This window comes from Bos javanicus, chromosome 5, assembly GCF_032452875.1.
Source record: "Bos javanicus breed banteng chromosome 5, ARS-OSU_banteng_1.0, whole genome shotgun sequence".
Lineage (NCBI taxonomy): Eukaryota > Metazoa > Chordata > Mammalia > Artiodactyla > Bovidae > Bos > Bos javanicus.
In genome coordinates this window covers 6,948,890-6,969,507 of record NC_083872.1, presented here as the reverse complement: position 1 = coordinate 6,969,507, position 20,618 = coordinate 6,948,890, and the positions used below count along the sequence as shown (strand labels likewise).

The following is a 20,618-nucleotide window of genomic DNA, read 5'->3' as shown; positions in this document are numbered from 1 at the left end:
AGGCTTATAAAAGATATAGCTCTCTACCTCACTTCGTAACACATTATTCACTTAGAAACTAGATGAAGCCACTTAGAACCAAGTATGATTAACTCAGCAAGTCCTTACTGCATGTGAACTATGCAGGCAGTTCATTTTATTGCACTGAGCAGGTGATGCATTTTTCACAAATTGAACATTTGTGGCAACTGTGTGTTATCAGGTGATGCTTAGTATTTTTTAGCAATGATGTGTCTTTTAACTTAGGTGTGTACATTATTTAGATATGACGCTATTGCACAACACAGTATAGCATAAACCTACCTTTTATATGCACTGGAAAACAAAAAAATTCATGTGACTCGTTTTATTGCAGTGGCCTAGAACCAAACCCACAATATCTCTGAGGGTTGCCTTTAGTAACACGGAGGAAAACCCAAAGAGACATTTATGATAGAGTCCCTGCCAGTATGAAATGTACAACTTTGCCACTTTCTACTCCTGTTTTTGGCTTATCCTTGGGTTTTCACCAGTGAAGCTCTCTTCCCCGTTTCAACATAAAATATTCTACTCAGCCTTCAGTCTGGCTCACATGTCAGCTCTTGCATGAAGTTTTCCCCAGTCACCCCGAGCAAGAAGTATCTCATCGGAAGGATTGTAATTTAGTATCTTGCCATTATACCTGGGGATGATATCATGGTATTGTCCCTGCTGTACACATTTGAGGCAGACACAGTTTTTATTCGCCTTTAATTAAACTCTAGCATCCAGACCAGTGCCTTATCTACTTCAGTTGGTTAATGAGCTTCTACTGAAGGTGTATAATTAATATACCTTTGAAAATCAGAGAACTCTTAAGCACTGCATATGATAATACTGGCTCTGTAGGAATTCAGAGATGATATGGATTAAGTTCTGATGGACTGTTAGGTTTTGGACGGATGGAGAGCTTTTTTTTTCAGTTGAAGGAACAGATACCTAAGAACATATCTGGCTTGTGTCAGAGAACTCAGGCATCCTGACTTAAGTGGAGGACCTAGGATAGGAATAATGAGAAGTAAAGTGTGATCATTTGGGACCACATTTTGGAAGGCCTCAAAAGTTAGCCAAGAAATCGGTACCAGTGGGCAGAAGTGACAAGGGGTCTTTAGATAAAGAGATTGAAAGAGAGGAGGGATTCAAAGTTGGTGGTGTCACTGAGGAAAACAAGATAGCCAGAGAAGTGAGCTGGTGTTGAGAAGTCGAGGAGTTTGTGGATTTATGTAACCAGTGGGTCGGCCCTTGGGAGCGCTCTGATGTGTCATGGGAGAGGGGACTTGGCACTAGATCAGGAACCTCAAATTGCACTTTCTTCCTCTATCCTTCAGAAACCTGGTCCTCCTTCTATATTCCCTATTTCCATTACTGACAGCACAATTGTCACGAGCCCAACAATTAAACTTGGAACATCAAGTTACCTTTGATTTCTTAATTCACTCCCCTTCACTCCTCAATTAGCAATCCACCTCTTTACTCTTTTCCTTCCCCACCATAAGGACCTTTCCTTCCTTTTAACAGCTTTATTGCAGTATCATGACATTCAATAAACAGCACAGTGGTTAAAGTTATAGTTTGATAAGTTCTGCATCGTAAGCCTCAGTGAATAATCACTGCAACCAAGGTAGTTAACCCATCACCCTCCAAAGCCTCCTTCTGTTCCTTTGAATACCTCCCTCCCTTTCCCCACTCCCAGCAACCAGTGATCTGCTTTCCTTCACTCGAGACGTGTATCTTCTGAAATGTCTAATAAGTGAATCAAACACAGTCAGTGCTTATTATTGGCAGATTCCGTATTTGCGAATTTACCAACTCACGAAAATTTATTTGAAACTCCAGAATCAATACCCACAGCATTTTCTGAGTCATTCACAGATTGCAGAGTGGCAAAAGCTTTCATTTGCCATGGCGTGTGCTCCCAGCTGAGGTCAGACAAGGCAACCTTGTTGTTTCCCACACTTGTTTCTTTTGACTCACACTGTAAACAAGCATCCTTTTCATGGTCTTTTTAGTGCTGCGTTTTCACGTTTTTGTGGTTTGTGTTGGTGATCTTGCTGTTTGAAATTGTCCGCAAGTGTCATACTGAAATGCCGTCTAGTGTTTCTAAGTGCATGAAGGCTGTGCTGTGTCTTACAGAGAAAATACACACGTTAGAGGAACTTTGGAGAAGGCAATGGCACCCCACTCCAGTACTCTTGCCTGGAAAATCCTATGGACGGAGGAGCCTGGAAGGCTGCAGTCCATGGGGTCGCTGAGGGTCGGACACGCCTGAGCGGCTTCACTTTCACTTTTCATTTTCATGCATTGAGGAAATGGCAGCCCACTCCAGTGTTCTTGCCTGGAGAATCCCAGGGACGGGGGAGCCTGGTGGGCTGCCGTCTATGGGGTCGCACAGAGTCGGACACGACTGAAGCGACTTAGCAGAGGAACTTAGTTCCGGCATGAGTTCCAGTGATTTTGACTGAGTGCAGCGCTAATGGATCAACAGGATGTTCTAAATGTGTCTTAAACAGACTCATGAAACAGGGTTATGTACTAATCAGTTTATAAAAATGTTTTGACCAGAGACTTGCAGAAAACTAACCCTGTATTTCCTTTGGGAGTGATGGTTCAGTATTGACTAATTTCAGTCTTCATGGTGACTTTATAGAGCTTTACCACAAATAATGACAATCAGCTGTAGTGTGAGTACTCTTTTTATCAGACTTCTTTGATTCAGCATAATTATTTTGAGATTAATTGCATGGTAGTGTGTATCAATGGTGTATTCCTTTTTATTGCTGAGGAGTATTCACTGTATGGATATACTATTCTCTTTTTTTTAATTTTTTTTATATTTTATTTTTTAATGGATATATTATTCTTTATTCATGCACTTAAAAGTGGACTTTTGAATTATTTTCAATCTAGAGCTATTACAAACAGCTGACTCGTTGGAAAAGACCCTGATGCTGGGAAGGCTGGCGGGTAGGAGGAGAAGGGGGTGACAGAGGAGGAGATGGTTGGATGACATCAGTGACTCGGTGGACATGAGTTTGAGCAAACCCCAGGAGACAGTCAAGGACAGGGAAGCCTGGCGTGCTGCAGTTCGTGGGTGGCAGAGTCAGACACGACTGAGTGACTGAACAACAGCAAACAAAGCTGCAGTGGCTATTCATGTACATGTCTTTATATGCAAATATGCTTTCATTTCTCTTGATTCATATCTAGGAGAATAGGTGCATCACACGATAGGTGGATGTTTAAGGTTTTAAGAAACTCCCAAGCTGTTTTCCAAAGTAGCTGCAACATTTTACGTTCCCACCAGTGCTATATGAGAGCTCTAGGTCAGCCTTGGTTCTAGCTGTTCCAATGGGTGTGTAGAGGCATCACTTGTTTTACTTCGTGTTTCCCCCCGGTGCTGTTCAATCCAACCATCTTGGTATCATTTGTCTTCTTTTGATGGGCTTTCTTTAACACTTCTTAGAGTGCAGGTCAGCCAGTGGTGAAATCTTCCAGTTGTTGTATGTCTAAGAACGTCTTTATCTCACCTGTGTTTTTGAAAAATATTTCCCTTGGGTAAGGATTCTAGGTTGGAGGTTTTTTTCCTTTTGGTACTTTAAAGAACTGGTTCCACTGTCTTCAAGCTTGCATTGTTTGTGACAGGAACTCTCCCATCATCCTGTTCTTCCACATGTAATGTGTCTTCTTTTTTCTCGGTTACTTTTCATATTTCTTTATGACTGGTTTTAAACAATTTGATCATGCGTGGGTTGTTACAGTTTTCTCGGTGTCTCTTACTTCGATTTGTTGCGCTTCATTGGATCTCTGGATTTAAACTTTTCATCAAGTTTGGTGAATTTTTGGTCATTATTTCTCCTTTCCCCTTCTGTCCTTTGGCAACTCTAGTTACACTCATGTTTGGCTGTTTGAAGTGGTCCTACAGTTCGTTGATGTTTTGTTCATTTCTTTGTCTCTTTTCTGTCACTTCGGATAGTGTTTATTGCTCTTTAAGTTCACAGTTTTTTTCCTGCATGCATGAATTTTTTTCTAAACTGCCATGCATTCCACCCATGGTGTTTTTCCACCTTCAGCATTGTAGTTTTAATTGCTAGAAGTTTGACTTGGACCTGTATAAATTATTTTAAATGTTCTGTTTTGTGGCTGTGCTGGGTCTTCACTGCAGAGCACAGGCTTCTCACTGCAACGGCTTCTTGTTCCAGAACGTGGGCTCTAGGGTACGCAGGCTCAGTAGTTGTGGCACATAGGCTCAGTTGCTCTGTGGCCTGTGGGATCTTCAGGGCTCTAACCAGTGTCCCTAGCATTGCAAGGTGGGATTTTAACCACTGGACCACCAGGGAATCCTGGGCCTTTGTAGTTTTGATGTCTCCACTTAACATGTTCAATTTCTTGAGTTCACGGAATACAATCATAATATCTATTTTAATGTGCTTGTCTACTAATTCTATCATCTATGTCACTTTGAGGTCCATTTCAACTAATTTTTCTGCTCATTGTGGGTTATAATTCCCTGCTTCTTTGTGTATAATGTAATTTTTGACTGTATGCCATGCGTGTGTGCTAAGTTACTTCAGTCGTGTCCCAACTCTGCGCAACCCTGTGGACTGCACCCACTGGGCTCCTCTGTCCATGGGATTCTCTAGACAAGAGTACATGCCCTCCTCCAGGGGACCTTCCCAACCCCAGGATGGAACATGCATCTTCTATGCCTCCTGCATTGGTAGGTTGGTTCGTTACCCTCAAGCCACCTGGGAAGCCCAATTGTATGTCATTATATGTACACTGAGAATTATAAATTGTTATGTGCTAAATAATTCTCTCTTCCTAAAAATGTTCTTGAGCTTTGTTCTCTGATACAGCAAAGTTACTTGGAAACAGTTATCCTTTCGGCTCTTGCTTTTAACCTTTGTTAGGCAGAATGGCACCCCACTCCAGTACTCTTGCCTGGAAAATCCCATGGATGGAGGAGCCTGGTGGGTTGCAGTCCATGGGGTCGCTAAGAGTCAGACACTACTGAGCGACTTCACTTTCACTTTTCACTTTCATGCACTGCAGAAGGAAATGGCAACCCACTCCAGTACTCTTGCCTGGAGAATCCCAACGACGGGGGAGCCTGGTGGGCTGCCGTCTCTGGGGTTGCACAGTCGGACACAGCTGAAGCTACTTAGCAGCAGCAGCAGGCAGAACCCACCCTATCAGCAATTAGTCTTGAGTACACTGTCCCCACTACTGAGGCAACACCCTCTTTAGCATTCTAACCAAAGACCATGAAGTATGAGATTTTTTTCCCACTGCATCTGTTGGCAGTCAGCACTGTTCTCAGCCCTGTCTGAGTGCAGACACTGTTCTGTGTACTCCTTTTGAGGGCTCTTTCCTTGGCCTTGGGGAGTTTCCGCCCATGCATGAGTACTCCACTGAATACAGTCAGCCCTTTGACTCTCTGTAGGTTCCATATCTGTAGAGTCAACCAATGATGGATCGAAAGTATTTTTTTAAAAATACAGAAAGTTCCAGAAATCAGAACTCAAAATTTGCTGCACACTGGCAGCTACTGAGATAGCATTTACATTGTATTAGGTACTACAGTAATCTAGAGATGATTTAGTATATAGTGCCTACAAAAGTTTACTCAGTATCTACACAGGATTAAATCTATGCCATTTTATGTAGGAGTCTTGAGCATCTTAGGTGAGATGCTCAACTATCCATGTGGGGACTGGAAACCGATCTCCTGTGACTGCTGAAGGGCAGCTCTACCAAGGAGGACCCTCTGAGACCTCCAGCATTCCTTCTGCTTGGCTGTGCTCTTCAGTACCCTGCCCCACCAGCGCTAGCTGCCTTGACTTTCCAGGTCCCCCAGCTGCATCCCCAGACCTGCAGGCTCTGCCTAGAGCTCCTTCTCTGCCCCTTAGCCTGGAAGTGTTGCCCAGGCAATAAGCTGGGCTAATCAAAGCCTCTTTTCAGGCCCTGTCTCTAATGGATCACCATCCTTCGTGGCCTAGTGTCCAGCATCTTGAGAACCATTGTTTTATATACTTAGTTCAGTATTTTATTTCTTTCAGGAAGGAGGGTAAATAATACTGTCTTGACCCACTTTCTTCTAGTTGATTCTATAACTTCTGATTTTCTAAAGAGAGAATTTGTTGGGGTTTTATTACAAGAAAAAGAAAACCGTAGGTGGTTTTCTTTTTCAATATTTGCGTATTTTAGAAAAATGTAAGTCTAGCTGGGCCTTTCGGTTTATTAAATCCGTCTTACAATTAAAATGTGCATCCCTTGAACTTAAAAAAGATAGCACAGATGAGCAGGGTAGGCATGACTATCTGAACAATGGTAAGTATTTCTTTATAGAACATAGACCTGGTTCTATATAGAGATTTCTGTCCTGATTTCACAGAGGCTTATTTAAGCATAAAATTGGCCTCAAGGCCCAGTCTTCTAATACCCTCACTGTTCTGCAGCATTTCAACCATGAGGTGTCTGCTGACCTTATGCCTTTGGTCACTTAGTAACTGAGCTTCCTGCTGCATAGGAAAGAAATAATAAAGCATAATAATAGGAAATAGAGATTCTTATACTCATTGCCCTGGGACTGTGGCATAAGAGGCCAATCTCAATTAATGTTAAAATCTCTAAATATTCATGTTGGGCTGAGTACGATTGGGTTTTCCTTCAATATCTCTGCCCAAAGAAAGCATCTGAAATGTCAGGTGCATTCCAATTTGGGTTACAGAACATCCTGCTCTACTTTTATTGCGGTTTAGATAATTTTAGAATATATATGGATTCAGTCTTTAAAGTCACTAACTTATTTAAAAGATTAGTACACTGAAAGAAATTGGGGTTTGAGACAGGGTTCATGAAATTCCTTTGTTTTCATTTTTAATTTATAGGTAGCTCCATTTTGAGAGGTTCTCAAAGCCAAATCTTAAAAAGGCTGAAATTACCCTGAATTATAGCTGTATAACAACACTACCAGTTGTCTTATTTATTTAGATGATGATCTCGTGGATGTTTCTACACCTGTCCTACCAGAATTGAAAAAAGAAATATATGGCCACGTTCAGTTCTGTGCAAAACAGAAGCTTGCTCGACACAGCTCTTTTAACTCAGAGCAGGCTTCCGAGAGGACACAGAGGAAAGTGAACTCAGAACCCAGCAGCCCTTACAGACAAAAACAAGGTATCTGCCTTTACTTACCCACAGCGTCTATTAGTCACCATGTAATGGTAGCCCTGCCCGTGCAGTGACGTTTTAGTGAGCTGATTGTAGGCTCTGCATGAGATGGTGAGTTCACAGGGTATACACATGGCCCTCAGCCTGAAATTGATTCTCGTTGGCCTTGAAGATTGAAGATTACTTGGTTTGCCATGGTTGACCTGTTTGATGCATCTCAGCAATTCACCAGATTTATAAAGCAATACTAGCTTTGTTTTGTTTTCTTACTAATTTTTAATGAGACCTACATTCACCACTTAGAGCTAGCTTCTGGACATGTCTCTCTCTGAATCAAAACCAGGATGGATTTGAGATAGTCTTATAATCCTTGAGCTGGGAATAATGAACCCTGCTGTATATAACTGCTGTTATAAGTCCCTTGCTGTATTTGGTAGAACTTTGTTTTCCTTTTTCGGATTAGGAGTCTACTCCTTGGAAATTGGAAGTCTGGCAGCTGTCTCCAGACAGAAAATGGAAGACAACTCAGAGTAAGTAGTTTCTGTCCTAGTTTTAACTGTGACTGAATTCAAATGCCACCCATCGAAAGGTAAAGTGTAGCAGTCCTGCTCAAAAATCAGCCATTTGTTTATTAAGGATTTTTAAGTTTCCCCCTTGTGCCCAACACTGTGCAGGATTTGGCATCTGGGACCCAAAATTGAAAATTTTTATGAAAAATGTATCCCCTAGGCTATGAAAGCTTACAAGGAAAAATAAAAAGACAAGTCACTACTAATGTGACAGAGAAATGACATATCATAGTCCCATGAATCACTTTGTCATTATCCTAACTAATGTCATTTATGAACTACCGGGTACTATTCTTAAAGTTTTATGTATATTATCTTATGTAATTACAGCAACAACCTTTTGATGTTGGTGCTATTATCCTAATTTACAGGGAGGCAGCTGACATCCTGAGAGATTAAGTAACTCGCCCAAAGTCACAGAGTTAATAAGTGAAAGAACCTACACTATCGGAATCAGATTTGGGGTTTGATTTTGAAGGAAATCACATATTATCAGAGGGAACAGAGGAAATGCTGAAGAGAGAACAGAAAAGGTTTATAATGACAGACAAGGGAGGAAAAAAAACTGTTGAGCCAGAGTCAGGGAGTGGATGGGAAGTAAGCCATAGTGATTTGTCCAAATAAGATAGAAGAAGAGCTTGGGGTGTTGGAGGTGAGTAGGTCAAGTTGGCAGAATGCTCTGAAAGCCAAGGCGTAGAGTTTAGATTTATCAAATGGACAGTAAAGGGTTCCTGTAGATTCACTGGAGACCATTCAGGCTGCTTTGAGCAGGTAGGGTTGGAATTAAGAGAAGGACTGCAGATTAGGACATCGCAGAATAGAGCATTCCCAGTCTTTCTGCTCTGCTGTGGTGCCAGTCCAAGCCGTGTCAGCTGGCGATGGAAAGAAATGCAAATCAGTATAAGACAGTGAGTCAGCACAACTTAATTTGAACGTGTGCTGTGCTGTGCTTAGTCACTCAGTCATATCTGACTCTTTGTGACCCCATGGACTGCAGCCCGTCAGACTCCTCTGTCCATGGGGATTCTCCAGGCAAGAATACTGGAGTGGGTTGCCATGCCCTCCTCCAGGAGATCTTCCCAACCCAGGGATCGAACCCATGTCTCCTGAACTGCAGATTCCTTACCATCTGAGCCACCAGGGAAGCCCAAGAACACTTGAGCGGGTAGGCTGTCCCTTCTCCAGGGGAGCTTGCTGACCCAGGAATTGAATGGCATGTCCTGCATTGCAGGCAGATTCTTTAGCAGCTGAGCTCACCAGGAAGCCCAATGTGAATGTGTGCTGTTTGAAAATTCTGTAGTAATACAGAGTGGAATGGGACGAGAATGACAGAGAATAATTCTGTAAATACATTTACTTCCCCGCTCGCTGCTTACTTCATTTATCTCACAGTGAACGTGAGGTAAACAAGATGTGCCCTTTAAATCAGCATCTGGCCTCGTCTCTGTTATCTGCCCGGCATCTCTCAAGGACTCCACGTGCAGACCCCACTGGGTGGCCTTCCGTAGTTGGATGAGCCTCTGGGCTCAAGTGTTCCTCCCTCATGGTCGGAGAGGGGGCTAAGACTAGCTCCTGTTAAAGAATGATGATGTAAAATTGTTACCATATTCTGCTGGTCATTATAGCATCTGTGTGCCTGGGAAGGGGTATTTGGTGGGCAGCCAATGACTACTGGCTGTGGGAGAGGCGGAGGGGAGCCTCTGAAAGCCCCTATCCCGTTGCAAAGCATCCATCCAGGTATAATACGTGGTTGTCTGCTTCTGGGGTTAGCTCATGATCTCAGGGAGCCCACTTTAATAGTGGGCGTGGGGGACTTCCCTGGTGGTCTAGTGGTTGAGAGTCTGCCTTGCATTGCAGAGTATGAAGGTTCAATCCCTACTCGGGGAAGTAAGATCCTACCAAGATCTTACATGTCGGGGAGCAACTAAACCTGCAAACCACAGCCTGGAGAGACCGCAACTAAGATCCAATGCAGCCAAATTAATAAAAAAAATTTTTTAAGTAGCAGGAGTGAGCAGTGTTCCCTCAGTCCTGCTTTGGCTCATCTCTCTAGGAAAGCAGAGCTGGAGGTCAGTAGACTGTGGTGACTGCATGGCCCCACTCTGTTCCTTTTGTTACAGGACGGTAGCTTTTGCCAGTCAGAACATGATGCCTCTGCCGAGCAGCCTGGACCCTGCAGCTCCTCTCCCCAGCCCATCCGTTGACTCAGAATACCGTGTTAGCCCCTTGTGCAACCAAGTCCTCTCTGCGGCCCAAACAGACTTGAAGGCCTTGCCTGCCCAGAACGGTGTGAACGGCCAAGGAGGCGTTTCCCTGGCCTCCATGGCGCTGGATGTGGAGCACCAGCCGCAGCCCTTGGCGGCTGCCCAGCCCCTGCTATACGTGCCTCCCGCCCCTCTGTTCATGCTGTGCGGGGGCCTGCAGGAGGGACTGTCTCCAGGGTCGGGCTCAGGATCAGGGAGCGTCGGCGGAGGCTCCGAGGTCACCGCAGCAGAGCAGCCCCCCATGCCCTCAGGTCAGAAGTGCCTGAGCAAGGAGAGGAGGCTGCAGGAGGAGGAGGAGGAGCCAGCCACCAAGAGACAGTGCAGGGACCACGAGGACGGTCCCCTATCCCTTGTCATGCCCAAGGTGAGTGGGCAGCGCGTGTGCCGACTGACGGCCTGTTGACCCGGTTTCTTCCTAACTGAGATGCGCAGATAGACACAAGCTACTGAGTCTGCAATAGGAGGTGGTGCCTGTATCAGTTTTATAATTAAGCCCAGGCCTCCCTCTTCCAAGTAACCTTTCCATAAAGTTCAGTTCATTTGCTCGGTCATGTCTGACTCTTTGTGACCCCATGGACTGCAGCACCCCAGGCTTCCCTGACCATCACCAACTCCCAGAGCTTGTTCATATCCATTGAGTTGGTGATGCTATCCAACCGTCTCATCCTCTGTTGTCCCCTTCTCCCGCCTTCGATCTTTCCCAGCATCAGGGTCTTTTCAAATGAGTCAGTTCTTCACATCAGGTGGCCAAGGTATTGGAGTTTCAGCTTCAGCATCAGTCTTTCCAATGAATATTCAGGGCTGATCTCCTTTAGGATGGACTGGTTTGATCTCCCTGCAGTCCAAGGGACTCTCAAGAGTCTTCTCCAACACCACAGTTCAAAAGCATCAATTCTTCAGTGCTCAGCTTTCTTTATAGTCCAACCCTCACATCCATACATGACTACTGGAAAAACCTCTGTCAGCAAAGTAATGTCTCTGCTTTTTAATATGCTATCTAGGTTGGTCCAGAGAAGGCAATGGCATCCCACTCCAGTACTCTTGCCTGGAAAATCCATGGACGGAGGAGCCTGATAGGCTGTAGTCCATGGGGTCGCTAAGAGTCGGACACGACTGAGCGACTTCCATTTCACTTTCCACTTTCATGCATTGGAGAAGGAAATGGCAACCCACTCCAGTGTTCTTGCCTGGAGAATCTCAGGGACGGAGGAGCCTGGTGGGCTGCCATCTATGGGGTTGCACAGGGTCGGACACGACTGACATGACTTAGCAGCATCCAGGTTGGTCATAGCTTTTCATCCAAAGAGCAAGCATCTTTTAATTTCATGACTGCAGTCATCACCTGCATGATTTTGGAGCCCCCACAAATAGTCTCCCGCATTGCAGTCCGATTCTTTACCAGCTGAGCCACAAGGGAAATCCAAGAATACTGGAGTGGGTAGCCTATCCTTTCTCCAGCGGATCTTCCCAACCCAGAAATCAAACCAGAGTCTCCTGCATTGTGGGCGGATTCTTTACCAACTGAGCTATCAGGGAAGCCCTGGCCATAAAGTAGTCCTGTAATAAAAGTAATTTTTGAAAAATCACACTTAGCATAAAATGCTAAAAAGTATAAAGAAAAACAAAAAAGAGGCATTCACTGTTAACACGTTTGTATATCCTTTCCCAGTCTGTTTTGCCTTATTTTTTTTAACATGTCAATGAAATAATCTCTACTCCAGGGTGCCCCTGAGGTCCAGGTCAGGAACGGGGTGCCACTGGCTCTGTGTCTGCATCAGTGCACATGCCACTGCTCAGAGAGCCCATCTTTCTAGAATAAAAAAACAAAACTCTGAGCTGTCTGCATCCCCTGCTTAGTGGCCTTTTGGAGGCTAATGCGATATGACCAGTAAAACTCTCAGAGAGCAGAAGCACTGTCATCGCAGCCATTTGTAGGAAGTCAGCGAAGCACACTTCATGGACATCAGTCCCTTATTTAAGACCCTTCCTCCTCTATGCATTCCTCTTGCCAGAATGAATTTTCCTAGTTTTGTGTATAGCCTGTGGCTGCAGAACAGCAGGGAAAGACTGACTGGTACGTCTGTATATGTGTTTCTCAGATAAACAGGATGGCTTTGGGTCAGCCCTGCAATTCTTACCCAGCCCCTAAAGCCTACTGCATCAACACCCTTTGTGTATCCCAACTCAGTACTTTATTTCACCTTCTAAACACCGTGCTCCCTTACTCATCATTAAAATCTCCCATCATTTCTATGCTTCAGAAATCTTAAGCCTACAGAAGCCCATGTCATGACATTGACCTTCAGACCATTCCTCTAATTACACCAGAAATGACAGACATACACAAATCACGGGGCACACAGTGGTGCCTGACCTTTTCATTTTATGGGTTAGCTATTTGGAGAAAACTGTTGTTATGATTCACTGCTGGGAATTTGATTTGCTTTTCTATTCCTGGTTGGGTTGTGCTTAGAAACCTTCAGACTCTGCAGACATCGCCTCTCCCAAGACCTCAGAAAGCAGGGCATCTGCACCCCATGAAGACACTCACATGAACGGGCAACTTTCTGCTGCAAAAGCAGTTTCGGGAAAGGCTACCACGAACGGCTTCGTCTCTTCCGAGTGGGGAAACCCTTGTAGTAATACAGAGATAGAAAAGCCTTCAGAGGAAAACGAAAGCACCAAAGGGCCGTCTCCACTGCAGTATCTCTATGTGCAGCCTCCAGCAGGTAAGAGGTGTCACGCCTTCCAGTCCTTTGGGTGCTCGGATTATACATTGCACGTTCGCATTTTTCTTTACATCATGTGACCACACTGATGTCTTGAGGAGCAGTCTCTGAGTCATTTCACTCCAGCCCCTGGCTTTCTCCATCAATGAAATGAAGATGGAGCTTGCTTGCACTTTCACCAACCTCTCAGATAATGAGAAAGTAATTAGGGCAGGTAATTTATTTTTAATGCATTCAACTTTCCTTGGTAAAAAAAAAAAAGCACAAATATTCAAATGACATTTCTGTTTTTATCATTCAGCTGAGTCTGGCATCGGTTCAGTTTCGCAGTATGAACCCCTTGGCCACCACGTGCGGCTCACGTGCCGGCCACTTACATATCCCGAAGTGCTGGCGTGCCCTTGTGGTCGAGTGCCAGGACTGCAGTGAGGGGGCTGGACATTAAGACCACTTCTGATCTGTGTGAACTTAAGTATCTAGCCCTCCTGAATTGGTAAAACAGCAATAATAAGAGCACCTGCTTCTTGGGGGTGCTATGAAAACAAGATTAAATTTAATAAGCTAATACATCTGGAGCACTTAGAATAATAGTGCCTGACACTTAGAAGACTCAGTAAATACTCTCTTTTGAAATAAAGCTGAAATATAACAGTTACCTAATTTTTTAAATATGCACTGTGTACATGAAGCTGCTCTTGATACAAAGAGACTTAAAGTTATTTTCTTCAGTTTCTTGTTCCTGTCACAGGTTAGGTGGGTATCCATTATTATTCGTGATCTAGAACACATTCTTTATTCCTTTAGCCAATATTTTGTGAGAGCTTCACGTAAGCATGATAGTGTTACTGATACCTTAATAAACAAAAAACAGACCTAGCTTCTTCAGAATGAAAATGTCAGTCCAGCAGCTTTTTCTGGGCCATGGGTCCTTGGACACTATGCAGAAGCCTGTGGACTCCTCCTTAGGTTGTTTACAAATGCAGAAAATTAAATACATAGGATTACAAAGGAGGCAAATTACGTCGAAATCCAGCTAGGAGAATCATTTTAAATTATAGTAATAAGATCTGCCAAGCCTCTCATAACTTGTGGGGAGCTTTAGACTCAAGAAACCCACCATCAAGGTAAGATTATATGAATTCACCTGTGCTTTTTACTAGTGACAGTGTCAAGGTACTGTTCATTTGGCTGTGATTTGTTGCCTGTGATCTTAATTGAGGGAAATATAAATTTCAGTTAGAAGTTGATCAAAAGAAAGATATTATTTTCCCCATCCAAGTTCACTTTTCTCCTCAGTTTGGGTTCAGTGGAGCTCATGCTAACAAACTCTCCTGGGAGACGTGAACATCCACCAAATTTTCACACGAGTAAACGTGGCAAGGAAGTGAGGGGGTGCTGGAAGAGCACAGAGTGGGTGGCCTGGTCTGGAGGTGGATAATTAATTTACCGTGGGCTCCCATTTTAAAAGGCCCTGAACGTGGGTGCTTGGATGGCATCTTCGCTTTGCACTGACTTCCACCTTGCTCTGCTTGTGTTGCAGGATTAAATGGTCTCAGTGTGCTCCTACCTAGCAGTCAGAGCCCTCATGCTGTGGGACTGCCTGTGGGCCCGCTGCCCTCACTCAGCATTCAGTACATGGTCTTGCCCTCGCCAACTCTCAGTGGTTTTCCTGTTCTCTGCTCCCCCACAATGCCCGGGCCAGTGTCCTCTGCTCCCAGCCCTCTCCCAAACGTGGGACCTGTGAATTTTGGCTTGCCTGGCCTCGGATCAACAGCTCATCTTCTCATCGGCCCTGCCGCCATGGTTAATCCAAAGTCGTCCACACTCCCCTCCACAGACCCTCAGCTTCAGGGTCCATGCTCACTTCACCTGAGTCCGGTGATATCAAGGTCCCATGGCAGCGTCCAGCCTGGATCCCCTGCTTATGGAAGTCTCCCAGCCGCCACGGTAAAACTACAACAGGTGAGTCCTAAGGGTTCCCGTTGGCCTGGCACGTGGACAGCACATCGAGCCGTGATGGGGTTTGCCTGCATCGAATCAGGCTTCCCAGGAGGTGCTAGTAGGTAAGAAGCCACCTGCCAGTACAGGAGATGTGAGAGGCACAGGTTCAGTCCCTGGGTGGGGAAGATCCCCTGGAGGAAGAAATGGCAACCTGCTCCAGTATTCTTGCCTGGGAAATTCCATGGACGGAGGAGCCTGCCAGGCTACAGTCCATGTGGTCGCAAAGAGTCAGACACGACTGAAGCCACTTAGCACAAACACAATCAGACTTCAGTCAAACCACTTGCCGATGGGGATCCAACACCAGATTCTAGCTAGTGTCCACTCTAGACCCGGAGGCATCTGCTCATTTCATTAAGTAGTGAGACTCAAGAGATCCTGTGCTTTGAAAGCAAAAATAGTTTTAGAATCAGGAGGGACTTCATCGTTCAGGGGGATTTTTGATGCATGCTGACTATACAGATGATTTTTCCAAGCTTATTTTTCATTTCATTAGGTCAATAAAGGAGACCATCCTGAATTTTAGTTGTGCAGCTAAAGAAATAGTCAAGGGAAATGAAAGTCTTAATACTAGCTCAAAGATTGTTAGCATCTATCATTTCTTAAAATGCATTGTTTAGGAGGCAGTGGATATATTAATACATATGGGAAAGACTAGAGCTCTCTTCAAGAAAATCAGAGATACCAAAGGAACATTTCATGCAAAGATGGGCTTGATAAAGGACAGAAATGGTATGGACCTAACAGAAACAGAAGATGTTAAGAAGAGATGGCAAGAATACACAGAAGAACTGAACAAAAAAGATCTTCACGACCAAGATAATCACGACGGTGTGATCACTGACCTAGAGCCAGACATCTGGAATGTGAAGTCAAGTGGGCCTTAGAAAGCATCACTACGAACAAAGCTAGTGGAGGTGATGGAATTCCAGTTGAGCTATTCCAAATCCTAAAGGATGATGCTGTGAAAGTGCTGCACTCAACATGCCAGCACATTTGGAAAACTCAGCAGTGGCCACAGGACTGGAAAATGTCAGTTTTCATTCCAATCCCAAAGAAAGGCAATGCCAAAGAATGCTCAAACTACCACACAATTGCACTCATCTCACACGCTAGTAAAGTAATGCTCAAAATTCTCCAAGCCAGGCTTCAGCAATATGTGAACCGTGAACTTCCTGATGTTCAAGCTGGTTTTAGAAAAGGCAGAGGAACCAGAGATCAAATTGCCAACATCCACTGGATCATGGAAAAAGCAAGAGAGTTCCAGAAAAACATCTATTTCTGCTTTATTGACTATGCCAAAGCCTTTGACTGTGTGGATCACAATAAACTGTGGGAAATTCTGAAAGAGATGGGAATACCAGACCACCTGATCTGCCTGCCTCTTGAGAAATTTGTATGCAGGTCAGGAAGCAACAGTTAGAACTGGACATGGAACAACAGACTGGTTCCAAATAGGAAAAGGAGTACGTCAAGGCTGTATATTGTCACCCTGTTTATTTAACTTAAATGCAGAGTACATCATGAGAAACGCTGGACTGGAAGAAACACAAGCTGGAATCAAGATTGCCGGGAGAAATATCAATCACCTCAGATATGCAGATGACACCACCCTTATAGCAGAAAGTGAAGAGGAACTAAAAAGCCTCTTGATGAAGGTGAAAGTGGAGAGTGAAAAAGTTGGCTTAAAGCTCAACATTCAGAAAACGAAGATCATGGCATCCGATCCCATCATTTCATGGGAAATAGATGGGGAAACAGTGGAAACAGTGTCAGACTTTATTTTTCTGGGCTCCAAAATCACTGCAGATGGTGACTGCAGCCATGAAATTAAAGGATGCTTACTCCTTGGAAGGAAAGTTATGACCAACCTAGATACCATATTCAAAAGCAGAGACATTACTTTGCCAACAAAGGTTCGTCTAGTCAAGGCTATGGTTTTTCCTGTGGTCATGTATGGATGTGAGAGTTGGACTGTGAAGAAGGCTGAGCGCCGAAGAATTGATGCTTTTGAACTGTGGTGTTGGAGAAGACTCTTGAGAGTCCCTTGGACTGCAAGGAGATCCAACCAGTCCATTCTAAAGGAGATCAGCCCTGGGATTTCTTTGGAAGGAATGATGCTAAAGCTGAAACTGCAGTACTTTGGCCACCTCATGCAAAGAGTTGACTCATTGGAAAAGACTCTGATGCTGGGAGGGATTGGGGGCAAGAGGAGAAGGGGACGACAGAGGATGAGATGGCTGGATGGCATCACTGACTCGAAGGACGTGAGTCTGAGTGAACTCCGGGAGTTGGTGATGGACAGGGAGGCCTGGCGTGTTGTGATTCATGGGGTCACAAAGAGTCGGACATGACTGAGCGACTGATCTGATCTGATCTGATTGTTACCATGATGTGTGTATGGGAGTATGTGTGTGTATATACACACACACACACACACATACACACCCACATACTCACAAAATATACACAGATGTACATATGTAAATGTCTGTAATCAGTATAAATTAATCAGTACTTTATTCACTCCCCCAACTCTATCCGTAGTTCAGTCAATAAGCATTTGTTGAATTACTATTATGCATTAGGCATTGTTCAGAATAATTACCTTCTCTCCCAGAGAAAGGGTTATGCTATGGCTACAACTATTTTTAGACAATTAATCCGAATCTCAAAAGTTTGCTAGACATTGAAGTAAACGTGTTTTTAAACAAGGTGATTATAACATACCATATGCATTTTGATGATCGGTTATGTGTTAGGCACTGACCTAGGCAGTAAAGATACTGGTAAACAAGATAATGGTTCCTGCCCTTTGCGGGCATGTTAAAGGGGTAAATGTTTAACATGAGAAGATAAATATTAGCAAGTAAACAAAAAGAGCAAAGACATATACATGTACTACTCGCCAGGGATGGTCTGCCGCTGCTGCTGCTAAGTCACTTCAGTCGTGTCTGACTCTGTGCGACCCCATAGACAGCAGCCCACCAGGCTCCCCCATCCCTGGGATTCTCCAGCCAAGAACACTGGAGTGGGTTGCCATTTCCTTCTCCAGTGCACGAAAGTGGAAAGTGAAAGTGAAGTCACTCAGTCATGCCCGACTCTTAGCAACCCCATGGACTGCAGACCACCAGGCTCCTCCATCCATGGGATTTTCCAGGCAAGAATACTGGAGTGGGGTGCCATTGCCTTCTCCGAGGGATGGTCTAAAGCACCTTAATAATATTCTCTCAGTTAAGTCTCACAGTCCTGTTAATTCGGTACTTTGGTCATCCCCGTCTTTGGTTGGATGAGAAAACTGAGGGGCAGACCAGCTAAGTAATTTGCCCAAGGTCACACAGCTAGTTATGGCAGAGCCCAGACCCTGGCTCCAGCTGCTTGTGACCGCTTCGCTAGGCCACCTTCCTGCACACAAAGTAAATCCGCTAATTTCCAGCTGTGACGAGTGTTGTGAAGGAGACATGTTGGGTGAATGACAGAAAAGCCAAGGGGATGGAGCGCCTGCGCGGGGATCACAGCCGCACGGGCCAGGAGGGGCTTCCGGTTCAGAGACTCGAGGCAATGTAAGGTCACTTCTGTTTTTATTCACTTTTCTTTTTCCTATTTCAGTCTCCAGTTCCAGTGACCCCCAAGAGCATCCGGTGCACACACCAAGAGATGTTTTTCAAGACGCCTGGCAGCCTCGGGGACCCTGTCCTCAGGAGAAAAGAAAGGAATCAGTCACGAAGCTCCAGCTCAGCACAGAGGAGACTGGAAATCTCCAGCGGGGGCACCGACTAGCCTGATGCTTTGCCCAGCAGAGGTGAGGATCCAGGCGCCCGAATTTCTCTTTGTCGTGTCCTAATGCTGAACCGAAACCAGCATGCAAACCATCTGGTCTTCAGCATGCATGCTTCCTCTCCCCTGCATCCCCTGGTTCTAATGTTAACTGTCCATCCTCATGAAGCGTCTGTATTCCTGCAAGTCATGTTCCTAATTGTGCATTTTATACCAGTTAGTGTCCAACTCTACGTGGTATCACGGTAGAAGCATCAGCTGACTTCTGTCATTTTCATTTAGGAATCACCTTATTGCTGGAAGGAAATCTGAATAGCCTCCTGGAACCTTGTGGTTTTCCTAAAGGGGAGGGGCGCGTCTAGCACTTAAGTGGGGTGAATGTTCTTGACGTGTATTCACTCACCCCGAGTAGATCTGTGGTGAGAGAAACTTCCTTTCTGCAGTTTAAAAAAGCTACTGCTTCCTTCGGCTTCATCAGGAAGCCAGCTTCAGTTGTGAATCCTATGGTATTATTTATTTTGTTCGTGAAGTGGGATTTAGTGCAAAAAAGTTTACAACGACAGCAAAACACATATTTTTCAGGGTATGACGACTTGAATGTTTGTACTTTTTTCCTAGAATTTGCCCTGCACTTACTTAACAACCTAGTAATAATGTGGATAAATATATATACATGACGGAATGTCAAGACCAAAATAACTGTGAATGACACACCTCGCTATGATGAACTGTGCTAACCCAACCTGGGCGTGAGGATTAAGATGAACTCTAGCAGCCAGATAGCTGCTGCTCGATAACTGTGTGAACAGTGAGGTTTTACTGATCATTTGTTAAAAAACAAAAACAAAAAAACCTACCATGTTCAGTTCCCTTCACTACATGCCCTTGTGGTTTTTTATTTAAATGTTAACTGTAGAGTATCAGGTACGGGATGTCTTCTAGCTATTGCTTTTTATCGAATACATCAGGATGGTAGAAAGCAATTCTACAGAAAATTGAGACCTAGTTGGGATGTTTTAGTAGAATTCTGAAGAATGACAATGTAAAGGTTGACATAGGACAATGGGTGATATTTTTTTTTTTTTACTTTTTTTCCTTCATGATGGGACCAGTAAGAGGGAAAATAGACACATTATGTTTAGAATCCCAAAGTATTCAAACCAGAGTGATTTTTTCATAGAAGTTCTGCAAAATGAGAACAGAGAGTGCAGGGGATCGTTGTTCTAGCACAAATGCAATTCTAGAGACTTAATCATCATCTCTTTGTTGAACTGTGTTCCTTGAGGGTTTCATTAAGTAGCTGAACTAGATCTCTGCGTGCCTAGATGTGTTGATATTTACCTCAAGGTCTCTTCAGAACAGATGGCTTCCTCCCCACCCCACAACCCTGCCTCCCTCTCCCCCTTCATTTTCCCCTCCTTTCCTTCCTTCCCTCCTTCTTTTTTCCTTTCTCCTTCTTTAAACTTTTAAAATTTGGAATCTTGGTGTAGAATTTTATTTTTATTTTTGGACCCAAAATGTTATATGAAAGAATAAAATATTAATTTAAGAGACTCTGGGAGTCTGATAAAGTAGCTTTATCCTTATCGCCCCCACGAGAGCATTGAAAACTTGAGGTAGGTAGCCAGATTAAATAACTTTGCTATTAATTAAAATTTTTATCAACACTAAACTTTTAAAGTTTACAAGATGGTTTTTTCCCCCCCCCTTTTCACAGACTTCTCTAGAGTTAAACAGATAAAAAGTCCGGTTCTCATCTTCTTCTAGTCCAATTGTATGGTAATGATTACCCTAAAGAAATATGATAGATTTCCTATCGAAACAAAAATATGCCTCTTTCAAGTAGATTGTAAGACACACGGCATATAAATCCACACAGGATACATACATTTTAAATATATCATGCTTCAGACCGTCCACAAAGTATTTTCACTAGAGAGGGCTACATTTAGATGAAAATACAGACTGATTTTCCCCACTGTTCTTGGATACCTGCCACTTTAACTTCTTAATCCTTTTTTAATTCTGTTCTATAAACCTCAGAAGATTTACGGTTCTTGAGGAGTGTTAACAGACAAACCCATAAA

At 44.0% G+C, this 20,618-nt stretch overlaps 1 protein-coding gene across 3 annotated transcripts in view; it reads left to right on the top strand.

Annotated features, from left to right (window-relative positions):
- The window catches only part of E2F7 (E2F transcription factor 7), a 39,697-nt gene extending 19,079 nt beyond the window's left edge, over nucleotides 1-20,618 (top strand). For 2 of the 3 annotated variants that reach the window (XM_061415596.1, XM_061415597.1), the window contains exons 8-13: nucleotides 7,012-7,197; nucleotides 7,655-7,721; nucleotides 9,881-10,388; nucleotides 12,498-12,753; nucleotides 14,294-14,715; nucleotides 18,364-20,618. In XM_061415596.1, the coding sequence (XP_061271580.1) occupies nucleotides 7,012-7,197; nucleotides 7,655-7,721; nucleotides 9,881-10,388; nucleotides 12,498-12,753; nucleotides 14,294-14,715; nucleotides 18,364-18,534 (1,610 nt within the window). In that variant the 3' untranslated portion in view covers nucleotides 18,535-20,618. The remainder of the gene's footprint in view (nucleotides 1-7,011; nucleotides 7,198-7,654; nucleotides 7,722-9,880; nucleotides 10,389-12,497; nucleotides 12,754-14,293; nucleotides 14,716-18,363) is intronic. The other variant, XM_061415598.1, reaches the window with a different exon arrangement.